General features: G+C 43.2%; 1 protein-coding gene across 4 annotated transcripts in view; it reads right to left on the bottom strand.

Annotated features, from left to right (window-relative positions):
• The window catches only part of LOC124156050 (protein neuralized), a 567,572-nt gene that overhangs the window by 20,053 nt on the left and 527,550 nt on the right, over positions 1-19,969 (bottom strand). The window contains exon 1 of one of the 4 annotated variants that reach the window (XM_046530349.1): positions 12,931-13,531. The exons of the other annotated variants lie outside the window; for them this stretch is intronic. Within the exon in view, the coding sequence (XP_046386305.1) occupies positions 12,931-12,988 (58 nt within the window). The 5' untranslated portion in view covers positions 12,989-13,531. Of the gene's footprint in view, positions 1-12,930; positions 13,532-19,969 lie in introns of those variants that run through there. 4 annotated transcript variants of the gene reach the window in all.

The following is a 19,969-nucleotide window of genomic DNA, read 5'->3' as shown; positions in this document are numbered from 1 at the left end:
GTCACCAGGGCAACAACAGTGTGGGGAGGAAGGGTGGGAAAAGAAAGAAGTTCTTCGTGTATTTTTTTAGCGAAGGGATGCAAGGAAAAAAATATATATTCACGCAACCCAGGGACAGACGTGAAAAAAATGCAACACAAGGAACGAGACGTATATTCGGAGGAGGTGAGGGGGGTTGAAATATGGAAGGGGAAGTGCATGGAAAATCCTTGAAGGGGAAGAAATAAAAAAAAAATACAAAAAAATGTATCTCACGGAACGAGGAAAAATAGTGGCACGAAAAAATATTTTTTTTTCGTCGCCGAATATTTTTTTAGTCGCTGAATATTTTTTTTTTTTCGATTTTTGTCACAAGGAAAGTAAGGGAGGGAGGAAGATTTAAGGAAAAACCACAGAGGATCTGCTGCTCTTCTTCCGGGGCCATGGGAACAGCATATGGTACACAAATTCAGGGGGATGGTAGGAGAGGAGGAATCGAAAGCTGCGTAACCGAATTTAATCGATTGGCGAGGAGCGCTCGTTCGATATGTTTGAGTGCATGCATGTGGCTGAGACAAAATCGTCCCCCTCCCCATGACGATGATGGGGGTTGTACGAGGAAAACACACCCATAACCGCTCCTCCCAAAAGCAATCGCGGCAGAGACCAGAAACACAACAGGTAATTGGTACATTAGCTCCAAAATCAAGCCTTTCCTATCAGACAATATTGCTTAGCGTAACTTGGGCCGGCATTGAATATAATATTCTTTGAAAGTATTAATCAACCCTATGATTAGCACCTACCCAAAGACATAAAAACACATACGTAGCGGGTATAAACAATATCCTTCGGTAAGTAGACACCCAGGAATACAAAACACATCACCAAGTTACTCTAAAAAAAACTCTGGCTTCTAGCCATACTACTTGACGAGTCATTAGTTTAAAAACACCAAAATATACAAGTTGAACGAAATTGGCAATAAAAAAAAATGGCTGAAAAAGGTGTCCATTCAAACTATAAGTCATTACGACAATAAATTAAAGGCACTTATTTTTCACCTTTTTACTTCAAGGAATAAAATAAAGAGATCATATTTAATTGAAATGATATTAAAATTATGGGATGCATGTTTAATTTAAACGGTAAAATTGCAGCGAAATCTAGTTTACCGTACATCCACCTGTAATTAGGTACTGACAAACAATCAGGACTCAACGTAGTTGCATTTTCATTTTGGTTTCCACGCGACAGCTAGGGATGATGATTTAATGACCTTCGACATCTTACATCTTGTCACCGCCTGCCCCTATGCGTATAATCCATCTCCAATTCTTCCTCGTTCCCATCGGGGTCGTTTACCCATCCACGTGACGTTAAGCAGTGATTCTCATGGCAAAGCCGGGAGGCCGAGTCAATGGGACCCCAGAACGGAAACTAAAAACATTCCAGAGGGCGTCCACGAGAAATGATGAGTTGTTTCCGGTTGGCACCCGCGCAGGATAATCATTTGAAAAGTAGGCATGCAATGGCATTATTTATTTGAACCGTAACGTTGGTGGGGGTGGGAAGGGCCTCTCAATGGCCCTATCCACTTCCTCAGTCCTGTTTCAAACGTCCCGATAATATTTTAATGTTCACAATTGCTGCTACACCATTAAAACGTTTCCAAAACCACCTATCCATTTCCTCGCTTGAAAATAAGTTAACACCTAAACCTCCGCTCTATCCATCACATCCTTCCTAATGAAAATATTACGAGTTCCCAAATCATAAGCATAAACTACATTTTTTATATCGTGATAATTAAATGAAATTCGATATATTATTGATTGAATTCTAATTGAAGGAATAATGGGCACATTCAACGGAAATAACATTTTAAAAAATCAACGATAGATAAAAAATATAAGTTCTTTCTGAAATAGGGTGCGTAATGGATGCAGTCATGTTAAAATAGCAAAAATTGTTCCCGAAAACTTTTTTTCAGGATTTGGTAGATACACATTTAAGACTCTGCGTTTCAGCGAGAAAGTAAACAAACCTCACTTTCTCTCTATTTAGATTCCCCGTTGCAAGCGTTGCATTAAGTGCGCTCAAGTCCAGGTGCGGGTCGCGTTATTTCTTTTCCCTGCCGCGAAAAGGGGTGTGCAATGGCGGCGAGCAGTCTGAGAGGCGCGTTAAGTTCAACTGTCCGCCGTCGCCAAGGGAACAGGGTCACGTTCAGTTAGGAGGAGTGGCGTAGACTAAGGGAAACAGTGTATCCAAAAATACAACCGCAAAAAGAAAAAAAAATAAACTTAAAATTTTCATGTCTGAGGGTGAGTGGTGTGAGCATTCACCGAATACCACACGCTCAGAGAGTCACAAGGGTGAGTAATTACTCCTTATTACATACAACATGTCCTCTCAACGCCTCACCCAACTCCGGAGCGAATTAAAGCAAATGAGCTCGTGAATTTTAATCCTGAAATGGAAGCTTTGGCAGTAATGTCTGACCTTTCGACCCAGAGTTCATTTAAGTTTCAACCAGCCCCATAACGGCGGCTCAGAGAAGACTCCCCATATCCGTCTTCAAACTAAATTGCTCATTATATCGCGCTAAGGAAAATTCACTACTAAGTAGAGACAATATTGGAAGGTTTGAGAGGAAAGTCATATACAAAAATATGTGTATATCGATTGCTTGAGATAAACAACTGAAATCTAATAATCTATGGTGATAGCGTAGGAGTTATAGATCATTAAAATGATTCGATAGGGGAAGAATAATAAAATAAAACTTTGAAGTAAAACTTGCAAAAAAAAACTCTTAGAAGTATGTGCACATCCTTATATTCTAACATTTATTCAGAAATTAAACGGAAAACTTAAATAAAATGCGTCAGTCTATTCCCTGAAAGCTCTTCAATTTTTTTGGCAAGGATAGGATAACAGGTGAGAGGGGGGACTTAACACCTGGTAAGATCGTAAAATAAGGGTGTATTTACCCATATGGTACAAATTTGACTCGTAAACACATCGGAGTTGCCACCCTCACCCCATTACCTCACCTATCCGACTCCCAAGAGAGCCAAGTCAATCACACTTCTTACCACTGGCGCGTAGGTAAACGCTCTCTTCGCGCGAAGCCCACGCTCAAAAATAGACCGCGGGAGAGACAAAAAGCGGTGACGTGTTGGATGGCGGACGAGGGAGGGCGGGAGAATCGCAGAGAAGCATTGCGAAGGATCGCCCAGACTCCCTTTTCACGCACGCACTGATTCACTCGGCCTCTCTCCGATGAGTCCCGGCGCCGCAAAACGGGGACAATGCACCAGGAGGACCCCACGCACGCGGGGACCGACGGTGATGCATAGGGGACGCAAATATCCTCCGGATCATTCCGACGATCGAGAGAACGTAACCGGAGCACAACGGCGAAGGCGCATAGGGTTATTTATATGGGATGATCTAACTCACGAACCCTTCCTGAACAATAGCATTTTTCGATCGTCAATGAGTAGTTTGGCAATAAATTACACAATTCACGTGATACTTCATTGGTTAACATTGGTTGAGAATCGTCGAACAGTAATTCAGATGCTTGACAATAAATAGAGGATTATAGCGTTAATATGAGTAAGTCTATCCACTTATGCAACGTTTAATTAATGACACAATTATTTACACACGTAAATTTCAAGATGGCTCGATGCGAACTGCATCAGCTGATAATCATGCCTCAGCAATTTCAATTAGACTTTCCAAAATTTCTAGATGTAGTAGTAGATGCATACTCTGACAACTGTCTACTCATTAAGTTAATTAAAAAGAAAGAAACCTACCAAGGTAGAGTTCAGAAGGCTCATCTGGACTAATCACTACAAAGTGGAATACATGAATAATGTATTAAATTACAGCATAAATGTCACAATTAAATTGCTTCCTCTACCCCGGGGTTCACAGAGAAAGCTCCAAAAAATTTCAAAGATGACGTAAAAATGGTCCCTGAGGGAATGGTATTAATGAAATGACAATTACGAGCTGAGAACTTTCCTCTTGGTTCTCGCCGAGCGAGCGGATTATCGCCTGAAACACGCACAACATGAAAAATACGGAGTCACTCTCAAGCCCTCCCATATCAAGATGCGTTGCAATGCACACTTCCGGTTTGGAATGGGTGTAGTGTGGGGAAAAAACCCTCCCGCCCCAACCCGAAGCAACAAGAGGAAAATCGACAGATGCTCCGGCAAAAATTTATTTTCCGAAGCAAATAATATTCCGAAAAGGAAAGGAAAAACGACTCACATCATAAGGAGGGAGAACCTCTATCTGGATAAGGTATGGGGTAAAAGAGCAGAGATACAGAAAAGGTGATGGGAGATAGAGAAAGGGGAATACTATGGCCCCAATGCTCGAGGAGACAAACAGGGGGGCCCCTAGACACGAACAGCTTGCCCTGAAAACAGAACGGCAGGCAGGGTAGGAGGGAGGAAATGGGCCAATAGGCGAAAGGGCCGGAAGTAGGGAGATGCCAATGGATTAGTGCCCGGCGAAAAAGAAGGACTTGGGGAACCCCTCACCAACTTCGTTGCACCGGTAGGAGTGGGGTACCTAGAGAGGAGCAGTAGGGAGGAGGGATTTTTTTTTTTTAAAGATCCCTCTTCTCCCCTGGAGCCGGTTGCGGAGGTATCTCTTGCCCTAGTCTGGACCCCCTGCGGCTCAATCGCAAGAGGAGGGGTGGACAGGATACAAAAGATGTGCCTTGGGTGGGGTTTTCGCCTTATCTCGGGAGCAGCCGGCATTCACGCACACAGTCCCTTTCAAAACGCTGCTGAAGCAGCGGCAGAGATGCTCCCCCGCGAACAAAAGGGAGATAACCAGATGCGAGACGCAGAATGCCTCAGCTCAGACGCGCAGTTTCGACCGGTGAGAATGCCCGAGGACGGCTCAGAAGTTATTTTCGCATGGGGCGCGAAATATTCTGCGCTGATCATCCTATGACCCTGTCCAATTGGTCGAGTAATCGAAAGATGACACCACCGATGCGATGGTAGCTTCTAATGTACATGGCAGGCTTTTAATAACAAATTAAATGCAATCTTTTGATAATAAATTGCGACCCATTTAATCAAACAATGCATGTAAATGATTAAAAGCTTTCCTAAATAGCTCCATTGTTTCAAGGGATTAACACTTCATCTTATAGGGTACATTGTAAATAGATCATCACCATCGAAGATTGACGATCATTGATAATTGGATTACTTCGTAAAGAGGTATAAAAGGTAACTATACAAGATAAAAGGTAACAATCGAATTCCAATAACAGTAAATTGAATCCATCAATTAATTTTTGGAATCCAAAGTCGATGGTGGAACCCATCCATTGGAGAGGGAGAACTCATCCAACACGGCTCGCCAGAGGTGAGATTAAAATGCTTGGGACCTGACCTGGACCTTGGACTTGGATCCTGAGAATGACTGAAGAGTTGATTACGGAAGAATAGCGAGGGTTCCAGCGATGGGTGGAGGAGCCTCCTCTGCACGCACGGCTGGCGACGTTCGGAGATGACGAAAAATGCAAGCATCCGTGCGGGGAAAACACTTCGAGAATACGACTTGGTAGAAGAGGGAGCCCATCGGAAAGTATCTCAAACCAGTAAAAATTATATAGTCAAGAAACCTACGGTAATGTGTTTTGAGGGGAACACACATATTAAGAGACAATTCAATATAAAATGCATGAAATTATATCGATAAAAACATAGAAAAAGCGTGCAATAATAGGTGAAACGATTAAGGGTGGAGCGAAGACAGGCTTAATTCAAGAAAACGATGATGTCAAAATGAAACAAATAGAGTAAGCATTAAGCATAAGAAGTTTCATTCCAAAGTTTTAACGCCATCACGTGCGAAAGAACAGGAATAGATTTGCGATGACACGAAAAATACTACTCCCAAAGCACTTTGGATTGGAAACATACGGGACCGACACGTGCTGGTCCATCCTTTTAACACAGCCGTGATTCAAACGCACGACCGCCCGTTAAAGGGCTCTATGGGAGAAGGGTCACACGCTATAAGAATTCGCAAGAGACCTCTCTCCCCCACCAGACCAATCCCTACTTATGCAAACGACATCGCCCGCAAAAGGCATACACGGGCTTCCGTCTTCCTTACTGAACCCGAAACATCAATAGTAAGCATTAACAGAGCGCCCAGCGTAGTAGCTGACAATGAGCTGTAGTTTTAATCTGGATCCAGCATTGAAACCAAGCGAAGTTGGGGAAAATGCCAAAGGGTAGAATGGGGAAACATTGGTGAATGAAGAAATTAAATCAAGAACTGATACTTCGTTCCCAACACGATAGCTAAACTCAACGGCTATAAATTTGTTACTCTGGGTACGCAAATCCAGAGAATAAGGCAATCCGTGGTATTCCATGTCATTGAACCGTGAGTGGCTTGTGACAGTAAAAGTAAATACCATCAAAGTAAACTATGAAAAGTTAAGGGGATAATATTCATGCTGTTCCATCGCGTGAAATAGTATGACGACTTTTAGTTAAACTTAACCCGCTAATTTAATTGAAACAACGCTAACGAAAATCATGAAGTTTAGGGAATTAGGTTTAATGGTGGTCGCACGAGAAGGAGCAAATTATCGCTCAAGCCTATTCACTCACTCTGAGCACTAAACAAGGAGAGGAAGTAAGAGCACCAGAGGACACGTGCAGAGGAAGTCTTCTGAGGGCAGGGCGAAAAAGAACCCGGAGAAGGAGAGTTCGTGTTACGCCCCCCTGAGTGAGTTTCCTCAGGCACATCGGGCGGCAGAGTCTTCGGCTGAGGGCCCACCTTGTTCCAGAAGCAGGCGGCGGCGACCGTGAGGGAAAAAGCAGGGGGAAGGGACGGGTTGTGCCGCGATACATCCGGCGGAAACCGAAAAGGAGAGGAAGGTGGTCAGGGGAGGGGGAGATGGAAGTGCAATGGGGGAAGTGGAATGGGGTGAACTGTCTAGAGGGTGAGGAAGCTCACACAAAAAGAAGTTTCGTAAGCGAAATAGAATAAGCCAAGGAGTGTCCCACGGCCGTGCATGCCATGAGAGCACGCGTCGTCGCGTCTTCTTTAATTGGCAGCGCGATTTTTTTTTCGCGAGCAGCGTGGAAACGGAAGAGAACATTTTTTTTCGGCAGGACGCGCACTACCTGAAGTAGCTAGGATTTCAGGAGGGGAGCGCGAATACGTGTATTCGGAGTACATTTAAAGAGAGAGCTTTCACATCTCTTGTATTCCCCTCTATGTACAACAAAACATTTGAAATTTTTGTTACATACGTAAGTGTATAGAATCATGGGCGTCACAATAACTAGTAAGATTTTTCTATTTAAACAATAAAAAACTTCTCATTAAATTACTTTCAGGTCGTTTTCTCACATAAAACTGCTATAACGTTTGGTTTCACCTATGGACCATTTCATTCATTACACACGTTAAAATTATCCCTGGGGCTAACGGTGGCGCGAGGACATTTCTATGAACACCCGCACAAGGAAAGGGACATGGTAACTAGTCTAATTAAATTCAGTCAAGTACACACAGTTCTTTCAACACAGAAAATTGCTCCGAGTACAACGGCCTAAACATGGAGAGACTGACAAATGTGTACTAGTACCTACGCAGACGGAATTTTCGGAACCCACCAGAAGGGAGCCGGCCACTCGCTCGAGGCGTGGGAATCTTCCATCCGACATGGCCGTGCCGTTGTAAGCGGACTCAGTAAGCAGCATTCGAGCCTTCCCGATTTTTATCTCCACCCTCACTCTCTTCCACGGGCAATCCTCCACCTTCTTCTCTTGAATAATTAACGCGCCCACCTCGCCATCACGATGCGTGCGTGTGTGTGATGAACCCCGGTGCGACCTCCAGAAGGAGTCCACCCGCGCGCACACGACGCAAAGAGTCGTGAATGGAAAAGACCCAGCGGTCAACTGCCGCCGCCGCCGTGCCAAATTGAAATGCATCACGCGGACTCCTCCCGCGTCACTGGGGAGTCGTGCACGACGCGAAGAACCGTACACACACGCAAGAAGGAAAAAAAGCGCTCGGAGTCGAGGCGCCTCAAGCTCACGAGAATCATCCAACTTCAGGCACACTGGCGTGTGAGAGTGGTAGGTAGTGGACGATTTTCTGGCAAATATCCACAATTTTTCTCATTTAATTATAATAAATCCACCAAATTTTCATTTAATTAACATAATAAAACATCAAGTCCCACTGTCATCAACGTAGCACCTAAACCATGTTAATCATTTTGAAGGAATGAGGCATAGTTTTGTGGAACGCTAATTAATTACAAATGATTAAAATACTCTGCGCAGAGCACGGAAAATTTAAAGCTGTCTTTTAGGATAGACATTAAACTTTTCTGGATCTGCACAATTTTTTAATCGTGCTTAGCAATACTAGTCAGTGCTTGAGCCCACGAAATGATAAATACACTATTTTAGTAAATTATCTATGCCATCAGGAGAGACTTGGGAGAATAGAATTCCATAAATACTCTTCCAATAGAGTATTTACCACGCCAGCATCACCAGGTTTAAGGAGGAATCTTTCACTGGCCGGCAGTTAAGTTTATTTATCGCTTTCCCGGCATCAAACCATTTCCAAAACAACGATTTATTACTGAGGGTAAAGGATGCTTCGTGTCATGGCTCCTAGATAGACTCCATTGTTTGTGTACTTCATTCTCTACCAATGAGCAGAAGGCCAACTTGAAACAATGTATGCAGGATGTCTATCTTGCTCCGAAAAATAACAGAAAACAGAAAGCCAAGCGAGAGATTATAAGAGCCAAGATTGGAAAATCTGGAAAATACCTTTTCGCTTTCATTACTACGTAACTTTGCGCCACTGTGCATTGGTCAATACTAATGCCTCACGAGGGAAATTTCATATGTAAATTAATTTATAACTTGATAGCATTTAATGAATATAGTAGAAAAAATAGTAACAGCATGAATTTTAAAAATAAACAGATTAAAAACCTACATATCTTGGCGTTTGGGAAGGGGCATTGGGACCCAAGCTAAACACCTTAGGGTTGAGATCCTGATTGGCTAAAGGATTACGTCGGGAAACAGGAGATGAACATTTTAATTCATTGTACTTAGAAGGAATATCTCGAAACAAATTTTTCGATTGCCTTGAGAAACATCAGCAGGGAGATGAACAGACGTTTTGACACCTGTTCCTCCGTTGATGATTGCCTAAGGCAATTGAGAAATCGGCTTCGGAGTTACTATTATTCCTTCTATTTTAGTTGGAATTTGGATTTCCTATCTTCGCATATTCACCCTCTTTGGCAAAGAAAACGTTCGAAGTCCAAAGGCATGTATCCGAGCTGGTTGTTTACATCAGAGGACACCCACCGCCTTCCTCCCCGACCTTCTCCTGCCACTGGCTGCAGTAATAACCTGACGGAGTGGCATCGCGCGGCATTACCGTGGAGGTCGCATACCAGCTTGTCGTCCGTCGGGAGTGACGACGCGACGTCCACTAGTTAGCGTCGGGAGGGCCAGTCAATGAGCGCCGAGAATACATTTGCATTGATTCGCAATCGCCAAAAGGACGTGACAAGCAATGGATGTGGCGTGGGAGGAAGAAAGGGGTGTTCCTTTAAAGAAGATGACGCTATCTCTTATTCTCACACCTTACGCATATTTCTCTACTTCCATCTTATCCAAGAGATTGCCCCGTGTAAGGTATAAAGAGGAAGATTGACAAACCAAAATAATACTTTAGGAACACGAAGCATTAGGTGCGATCTAAAATGTTTGCTGAAGAGATTGAAACCCTTATCATTTAACCACTATCTTAAGTCAGGGAAGAGAGGTTATCAAATAATTCCGCTTGAATTTTTAGATCAGCTGTGGTTAGAAGTGGATTTGAGCAATACGAAAGAGATGAACTAACCTTACCAGCAGAATGGATGTTGGTATGGGGTTGCAAAACATTATATAAGCATAAAGACCGGGAAACAGGCCTCCAAAATAATTGAATGAATCCTCAAGTTTGGTTTCAACAAGCCTGCATAATGGTAGAGGGGAGGAGGAAAGGTAATACAACCGAGTTTCAAATAGCTGCACAAAGAATGAGAAAGTGACGACTTCACTATGTTCCTAATGGACGAGCTGACAGGAATGAAGGGTATCGGTCGTTCCATTTAAATTGGCTTTTAGGATTGCAAATTACCGAGAAAAGTTTACCTTAGGGCATCCATTCCCCAATGGTACGACCGGCAGGCGTTCGGAGAATGTAAATGACTTTATCGCATTGGGGGATCAACCCGCCGGAGGTTTTCGTCGACGTAAACGACTAATATGACACGATATTAGCAAGAGACCACGTTGTGAATGTGAAGAATGTTAGAATGCCGTCACTCACAAGCATTCTTATTCGTAACGCAAGTCTAAAAACCTCTCCACAACCGAAATCGCAACCAGGAAAATGCAGCGGTGCGTATATTATATTTTGAAACCATTCACACATGATGATCACCTCGCATAGAGAGAAAAATTTCGAATTTATAAAGATTAAAAGAAATGTTACGTAAAAAATGTCTATAGCCGTGACGAATTGTGCGGAAAAAAATCATTTTAGAACTGGAAAAGCGGGGTGGAAATAATTCAAGTATGGGCTTCGCAAGGTATGGAACGCATTGCGGATGGAGGAAGTGAAGTGTGCAATTTCATATTGGCGACAGAGCGCGGGCGAATACACGATGACAACAGACAAGAGGTTAAAGCGTGCATAGCAACGGTGCGGATCGCATGATTTACATTGCATACGAAGGCGTTGTATATTGTAGACGCTCGCCAAAGAATCAAAAACTGGCAAAACAAATCAAAATTGCGAAATTTACGCTTTCATCACACAATGGACATGAGCAGAGAAGCCACTAACACTAACCTAACAACTTCCTTGTATAAGATTAATACTAAACCATGATGAGATGAAGTCTTCATAGATAAATGTGAGCATACCCATGCACAACATCCTAAAATATAATCCCTCAAACTATAATAACATTGATTCTATGAATTATCAATACATTTTTCCCGGAATATACACAAAAACAAAAAATGTAAACACCAGAGATGATTGGAAGTAAGGAAATAAAACTTTGTTAGGTTCACTGTTATTTAATTATGGGCTCGACCCGGGTTTCGTAACTTGGTTACATCGTCAGGTGACTGATCTTGCATGCATTATGCATCCAGAGATGATATATTTCAAACTCATTAAAATTTATACTAAATGAGGTGAGGAGGACTATTTCGACGGGAAATACTAAATAAAAATGGATGACATCTACTGACCTCCTTCTCGCAGCCATTTCGCGAGGCCCAAGGGGAATAACAAGCGGCGAAAATAAATAAACCGGTACAAAAGAAAAAATATGTCGCAAACTCGCTACGGAGGTCCTTCACCGCGAAATTATCAGCTGACTCGGTGCGAACTTCCGAAAAAAAATTAAAAAAAAAAGACGTTAACCTCAAAAAGAAGTACGGGAGCCAAACGCTCGCACACTCATAGAAACGTATAGTAGGAGAATGTAAAAAAAGGAAAAAAATAAAATCATGGGAGCGAACAAAACGCTAGACCGCACACGCTAAGCGTTTCGCATCCCTCGCAGCGGCAAAAGGAATGAACTCGCCGAACTCCGCCACTTTAAAAAAGCGCTCTCCCGCGGAATGCCCCCCCCCCTCGCAAGTTCTCTCTCGTCTTTAATCGTGATTTTTCCAGCTGGGAGCGAAATCATTGAAATTACAACAAGACCACGGAGAAATTCGGACGGAGAGAGAGGAATGAATAAAGAGGGAACATGAAGTGCTGGAAGTGGGGGTGGGGTAGTAGGTGGGGGACAACCCGAAAGTGGGATGAGGGTTTTCGTCGTCTTGCGTTCGATAACCGCGCAGACTACGGTGACGAAGAACGGCGAAGTGGAAGAGAGAAAAAAAGGAGGACGAACAATATATAAAACGAAAGGAGAAAAAAAGCACAACAAAATATGAATATTGCAGCGAAAATTCCCGACTTTATGACGAGAAAAAGGCCAGACGATGTCCATTTTCCCACACTCAGAGGCAGACGGAGCAAAAATAACATAAAAAAAGAAAAGAGCCGAAATACACACTTGACCGTACCCTACCCTGCACGAAACCGGAATTAGGGTTCACTTTTCGTGTCAACACGCACATATAGGCAGCCGAAACACTACACATTTGCATTACCCTTCACGAATGAAAATTTATGAGACGAAAAGGTACTATTTACCGCGACGTCAGCTGATTATCGCCCTCAGACAAGCGAATATTTCATCTGCATCCACAATATCCTCAATAAAACGTTTTGGAATTGAATGGCAGGTAATAAGCACTCACAAGAAGAAATCATACGAAAATCGAGAAAAAAGAGCGATTTGAAAGGTTTGCGCACCTCATCTTTTAGCCGGTGCCGCAGTCCTGAAATGAGGCGAGAAAAATACAACTGCAGATCCTACTTCGCACAGTCATGTCGGTAGACATGTTTACCTTCAACACCTTAATAACCTCGCCGATTCTAGTACCAGTAGACCAGTGCATGATATTGTCTAATAGTGAAACAAAACATCTAACTCAACCGGGTCAACCATAGATCACTGATCCAAACCAGGGACTCAACATGCAGAATAGTCGACAGTTTGATCACCAATGAGCGTGCGACAATTGGGCCGGAATGGACACTAGAATTATTTCGGTGTAGGTTCAACAAAGAGCCGATCCCACATCAGTACTGAGGGGTAGGAGCATAAGGCACAGAATACATAAAAAATAACGCCAATATACATCAAAACTCGCAAAGAGCACGGTCAAAAAGTCGACCTCGTTAGGCACGACGAAGCACTTTGTCTCTCCTTACCTAGAAGCGGGATGCGGGCGAACTTGGAAATCACTTTGCACCTAATCTCCATCTCCATAGCCGTGCCAAGGGGCACGGACCAAGAACACTTCGCGCCCGACAAGGTGGGATCCTCCGGTAAGCACCGTGCCTTTGGGCCTCGACGAACACACTACTTCCTCAGCTGCTGACTCCAACGAAGCGGGTTCGCACATCTGACTGAACACGTTACCAGGCGGCTGCTATTCTCAGGAGGGGAGAGGGGACACGGCACACCGACGTCTTGAGTTGGGGGGGGGGGGACGTTCCCACACACACAATGTAAAAAGAGTCGGGAGTCCCTCCACGGTTTCTTTCCTTCTTTCCCCAGTAAAACCCCTCTCGTCAAACTCTCAAACAAAACACTACGGGGCCCTTTCGATGAGGGACACCACCGACTCGGACCGTGGAAAGATCACTAGAGGACTGCGGCACACACCACCAGACACCGACAACCCTCTCGCAACGGTCTCACGCACCCGGCAGAGGAAAGAAAGCGTGGCGAACCTCACACGGTCCCTTGCGGTACTCCTTCTACGTTGCTTCCTCGCTCGTTGGCGACGCTCGGCCGTCTGACGCGCGCTCTTAGCGAGAAAGCAGAAAGAGGAGTTGAGTGTGCGTGTGAGAGGGTGGTTGGGTTGGAGAGGAGGAGGGGGGGTCGGCTGAGAGCTTCCCCCACCCCACTGCTCCCCCGCCTTCCCCAGGCCGTCTCCTTGCCTCTCCTCCCGCCGCCGTCGGCCGCTCGGCTGCCGCGGCGGAGAGGGAGAGTCGCTGAGTGCGCTAACCCTCAGCTCACTCAACCGCTTGGATTCGCGGGCGAGGGGGAAAGGGTGCGAGGGGTGTAGGGGAAATCTGCACGACCGATTAGAGGCGAGAAGACTTTATGGTGGGAGGTTCTCGAGAGACTTCCCTCAAGGTGCGAGGAACCGATGAGTAAGCACAATCGGCGTATTTGACCGTCGGAAGCAAGGGATTAATACGTGGACGGCCGATGCGATTAAAGACCAATTTTCGAAGCGTGGCTAAATATGACACATCGTCAATGATTACTGATTGATATACTGGCAATGAGAAAGCGAGAAGATGAATGAAACTGACAAAAATGGTCAAATTTCATCCCTGGGACCAGATAAAAACGCTAGAAAAGGCATAAACGATATTGTTTTCGAGGCATTTAATTAGGAATGGAATTTAAAATAAAGCAAGACAAGATTGACAATAGAATAAATGAGACAAACAATCGGAGGGAATCTATAATTAAGGGTCCAATGAAGAGCAAATGAGATATTAAGCAGGAAAAACAGCATTAAAAATACTCTTTAATATGCGTTCTTCATTTGCCACTGCAAAAACTAATGTCCCATTTGAATACGCAAAATACAGAGTGATCAAAATTGACCACTGAACAAAAAAAAAAAACATTTTTCCATAAATTGGGAATTTTTCCTCAAAAGAAAATCCTTTATCTACAATAGGATAGCAATGGACAATGTAACCTTTGTAAGGCTCCATCAACATGTCCGAATGCGATGCGGAATTGCAAAAATAATGCCCAGTAGGAACACGGAGGAATGATGATGACGGTATTAGAGTGAGAAAATGAAAACCAACTCGACGACGAGATGTAGGTACACGCAAATCCCTTTAAGGCGAGCCGAGTCTCATTTAGAAAGACTGAAGACGGTTGTCGCTCTGGCAGAAAAAAATGAACAGAGGGGGATTACTTTATTTCTTTATTATAGGGACGACGTCGCATCTTAAAGGCGTCTACGACTCGCTGCTGAAATAAAAGCGATGCAGGTGAGAAGAAAATTTGAATATGCCGTCTGCTCGGGAGTTATAACTGGGGCGTCCTTAACGAAAGTGGGCGAAAATAACAAACGATACGGTAAGAGAGCAAGACATGGACGTCGGACACCGGTTCCGAATTGAAAAACCATGGAAGTAAGGCAGTGGGTATGCAAATACGATCTTCTCCTCTCCCGCCTGGTCTCCGTCTCCTTCTGGCCAAGGTGGAGAGAGGAACTCGAACTGCCGTTGAAATGAAGGCGAGTGGATGAAAAATTATTCATATCTCACGCCTTTAAATTTTCTCTTAACCAGAGAGACACAGACCAGGAGGATTGGAGACCCTTTTGATTGCATGAGCCAAAAAATAATCAATGATTTGTCGGTCTGATATCAATTCGCGAGATTGAAAAATCTGAGAATTTTTAAGAATCTTGGTCCCCATTTCGGCAGATAATCTAGACAGAAAATATTGGTCTACACCCTTGCTGCAGTAACCATAATATGAAAATAAACGAGAGAAACACCCAATAAGCGCAATGATTAGATTTTCAATGCACCTCGGGATCGGCGATGAAATGATAATCGATTAAAAGGAGGAAATATTCCTCTAGGCAGAAAAGCCGAATTGTGCGGTCTGAGCAGAAATTCTGAGGAAATACTGCTTGAGCAGAATTCAAAAAAAGTATGACTTTTAAATGTGAAAAAATAATCATATTTAGTGAAGTCCCCGCCTAGCTAACCCGCTCATGTTGCATAAAGATAAGTGAATTGATTGTGACTACGAGAGAAAGCGATAGGAGAGAAGGAGAGAGTGAAATGGTTGAGGATGGAGGAGATTCGCAGACTACGGGGCGGATGATTCAACGGCTTAGTTCCTACAAGGAGTAGGCAGGGGAAAAGAGGCTATGAGGGGTGTGATGCATCGCACTCCTTACATGGCCATCAAGGTATTAAAAAGTCAGGGCGGGTGGGATGAGTAAGTGAGACTCGAGGGTGAAACGATTGAAGGGGAAACGCGGCACGAGGACACTGGCTGAAAGTGGAAATGCAGAAATATGGGCGCCGAAGCGAGTATATGCACATGACAACGAGAAAATGACAATATAGTTCGATGATTCGATTAATCGAAAACAAATGGCCCATTCGATTATTCGATCAATGGAAACCAAATGGTCCACTAGTTTAATCGATCAATCGAAACCAAATAATTTATTCGATGATTCGATTTATTGAAACAAATGCACTAGTTCAATGTTTTGATTCATTAAAAATGTCATCGTAATCTTTGCCCATCGATGCTGAGATGGTGGTGACTCTTCTTGTTGACTACAGGAATCGACCTATTTATGTCAAACGAACAACATCAATTTTGATGTTTTAAAGTCAAAATATATTAAATTTCACTCTGACTTTAATATCCGCAAACGAAATCGATTGCCTAATTTGGATCAGATCATGCCATAAGTCTAACTTAAAATTCATTCGCTAAGCAAAGCCTTAGGTAACGGTAAAGAAAGGAAGCAATACGCCCTTGAGAAAAAACATTCGGAAAAAAATTTAAAAAAGAAAAAAAGACGGCGTAATAAAGTTACTAAATGGTATAGAGTGCAGGGCAGAAACACTGCTTGTGACAGTTCCAACTTAAAAATAGAGATCATACCTCAGCAAGAAGATAACGATGCGAAGAAAATGTTGTCGAACGAACGAATGGTTTTAAACGGCTTAAATTGCTCCAATTATTCAAATTGACTGCTCCACCATGAATTCATTGCACATTACTTTCTCGATAACAAAAAGGATCGTGGGTGAGGCAAGGCCACGAGATGGTAGGTCCAAATAAAAAAAAGAACTCTGGCCACAATCCATGGGTATTTTTTCCCTCGGGAAACTGCACGAGAGATACTTAAATGCGGTGAAGCCACGAAGGAACAATGGCCAAAAGAGATTTATTCGATCCGCTCGACACTTAAATCAATCCGTTCCTCATGTCATGCGCAGAAGTCATGTAGTATATGACTCCCAGCAAACCAAGGAGAGGACAATGTGTAGGAGGCAGAAAAATTATGCGACCTTTTGCTCTCAGGGAATTCTGCTCGAATTGGGTCAATTGAAGTTGGTACTGAATTCAGACATTTTGCTGAATATAGTTCTTTCACTGGTATGATATTACGGTTATTTGAAGACCAAATCATAATCCAATACCACTTAAAGATGTGATCATTTAGAGAGGATTTGTTCTGACTCATAAACTTGCCGGAGAGCCATTTTTAAGTGGCTTACCCATTCACTGCACGAATGTTGTTTTAAAAATTTGATAGAAAAGGGACTAAAGTTTGAAGGACCACACATTTTAATAAATTTTAAATCGTACGAGTTAATGTGTGCGTATGAAACTTTTTCATTCAAAATATAATTTACACTTACGATTAAAATTGTGGGTTCTTTTCTCCTCCTAGTTTTACTGATTCACACATTTGAAACCCAGAAACATTAAACTAAAAGTTTCCAATTCATACCCGCGAACATTCAGAAACCAAGTCATTTTACTTAGCTAGCCCGCGTATACAGAGACATGGAATCTACACTGTTTTGATGTAGGAACTCCCTTAAGGGGAAAGATGAGAATTGAAGCGGAGATGTCGAAAAGTGCAAGGTAAGTCCCCGAGTTGTTTATGTGCGCTGGAGTGCTGAGAGCCCGAAAGAGGCCGACCTATATTTAAGAATGGCGACTCTCTTGGAGATCTTGCGAGAGCAACAACGACTTCAACTCGCTGGTCCACTCCAGAAAGGAAGGCAAGGCCGAAGAGCGAAAGAAGGACGGAGATAGAGCCAGAGTGAGAGAGAGAGAGAGAGAGATAGCGGGAGAGAAAGAGAAAGATGTTGGTATACACATACATAAATGCAGTCCCGTCCGAGGTGAATAAAAAAGGGAGACAGAGGTCAGCGAGACGGATGGTAAGGTGTATCGAGAAAACATTTATTCACGCATAAATAGGCGCGTCCGAGTCCGCACATAAAATCGTACGAATGCAAATATGCTAGTTTAACGTCGAAGGAGGTCACCTATGGACAACGCCCCGAGGATTTTGATGTAGGCGAAAGGGGAGTTAAAAAGATACATGGGCACCTATCCTTCTAAGCATTCATGACGCATTCTCTCAAAAACCGGAAACTCATCCCTCCCACGCTACTCTGGTCTAAAGTTTGGCAAGTCCAACTGGGTACATCGTTGACTATGTTACACTTAACTTTCAGCAGTAATTTATAATTATAACTTTCCCATAAGTATAACCGTAAACATTCTTAGATACAGTGAATAACTCTTTGTACGTTTAAAGGGCCCCAAAATAACCACCAAGAAAGAGCTGCATTTCGGAGGTGCTGGAGTAAATGAAGTGAAGCTGAGCTAATCCTATGATCATAGGTTTGAATCCCGACTGGGTATGTTTTCCAGCTTCTGGGGATAGGTGGTAAGGGGACTTCCAAGCAGAAAAATGCTAGACATAGGAATTCATAGCCTTAATTTCGCTTGATAAATAATAATAATACAGATAATATTCCTGCACTGCAATTTGAGAAATAAAATATTTCTACGGGTTTGGCCCACGAAAGTTTGAGTTGGGAGTAGCCAAAGCAATTTCCTTTCCATTCTAATTCTCCCCTGAATCCTCTTTCCCTTCGCGTCCACGAAGGTTCGGCCGTAATTAGTTAACGTCAAGGTTGCGACATCTCACTCCCCGCTCGATTTTTGGCGTTGCCCAATACGTACAATAGTAGGCCCCAATTTCCTCCCTTCCTTGGGGTCGCTCGAAAAAATATGATAAGTGTATTCTCCCACAGATCAACGACATGGACATTTTAATAATGCATCGGGGATTGATGGGCTGACAACTGGATCCAGACTGTGATGGATTAGATCACACATTTATTCACCCAAGAGAGATGTAGGGATTGGAGAATCGATTTCGATTTTAATAGAAAATCGATCATCTCACTCCGATTTTCGATTGAATCGAATAAGAATTTTTGTTTTGAAATATCGATCTCTTTTGATTCTAGCCGATCGATTCAGATCGTTAGGGATTTCTGTTGTTTAAATCGAAGAATAATCGATTGGGTTTATGTCATAGTTGGAAGGGGATATGAATTACCTCTTTTTTAGGAGTAAAAGTTTGTATTTTGCCAGGGCTGAGGTTAAGATCGTTTTAAATTTCGTGGCAATTCTATTTGTGTCGAGTTCTAGCAACTCACATAGCTGCATCAGGACATGTGATGTTTACTCAAGAAGTGGCGGATACCTTTCAAAGAGACACACTTGAAGGTCTTTTTCTGGTATTCCTGACACGGGACGCCATACAAGTACGCAAATTTCCACCACAAGAGAAGGAAAATGAACACCAACTTGCGAGTGGGGAGAGTAATATTTTGTCTGAGAGTTTGCCATTAGCCTGCAGAGAACGTCTATTTTATCTAGTTTATCTAGAACATCATCTCTTTTGGCTGTATAAAAGAAATTACATGAAACTAGTACAAATATTTTTTTTTAATTTTGGATAAAAGTGGAGCAAGAGCTTTTGTGCCGAAGTTGATCATAAAATCTCTTTAAAATTTGAGTAAATATCTGAATGTGTTAAAAATTAGTTTTTTTTGTCGCCGTGACGAACGACGTATGCTTCCAGAAGCAATCGTATTTGCTTCTCGCACTTTTCTATGAGACGCCTTCAATCTGTTATTAAAACTATCTCCTGTTCGACTGGAGGTACGACTGTGAATGGGGTAAAGTGGACCTGTCTTGTCTCAATCTCGAGAGTAGGATGAGCGTGGCTCGCCTGAACACTATAGGCTCTGAAAAGGAGCATTCGAGACGAGGTCGTGGCAGAGAGTGGGGGATGTGAGCATTCTTTCGGTTCCGCGACGTGGAAGGAATAAAGTGGCGAGGTGTTCTTCCGCTCTGTTTCCTGCGGCCGCCAATTAAGAGTGCTTTAATCGACGCCGGTCCACCACAAACTCACTCCGCTATTCCTCGACTGCCACTGGGCAGGCTCGCCGTGTCTTAGGCAGGGATTAACCTAGAGGCGAGAGTCGGGCAAATACACAGAGATCACGACATTTACAATCGGGTACATAAATGGGTGTGAGTGTATCAACGATTTTACAGGTTTTAGCACTGGACACCAGCTATTTTTACAAGGTTTTTTTTTAAGTTCAACTGATTCATTTTTAGCCACTA

The sequence above is a fragment of the Ischnura elegans genome, chromosome 3 (genome assembly GCF_921293095.1).
Source record: "Ischnura elegans chromosome 3, ioIscEleg1.1, whole genome shotgun sequence".
In the NCBI taxonomy this organism is placed as follows: Eukaryota; Metazoa; Arthropoda; class Insecta; order Odonata; family Coenagrionidae; genus Ischnura; species Ischnura elegans.
Note: the sequence above shows the minus strand (reverse complement) of the source record. Positions and strands in the feature narration are given on the sequence as shown.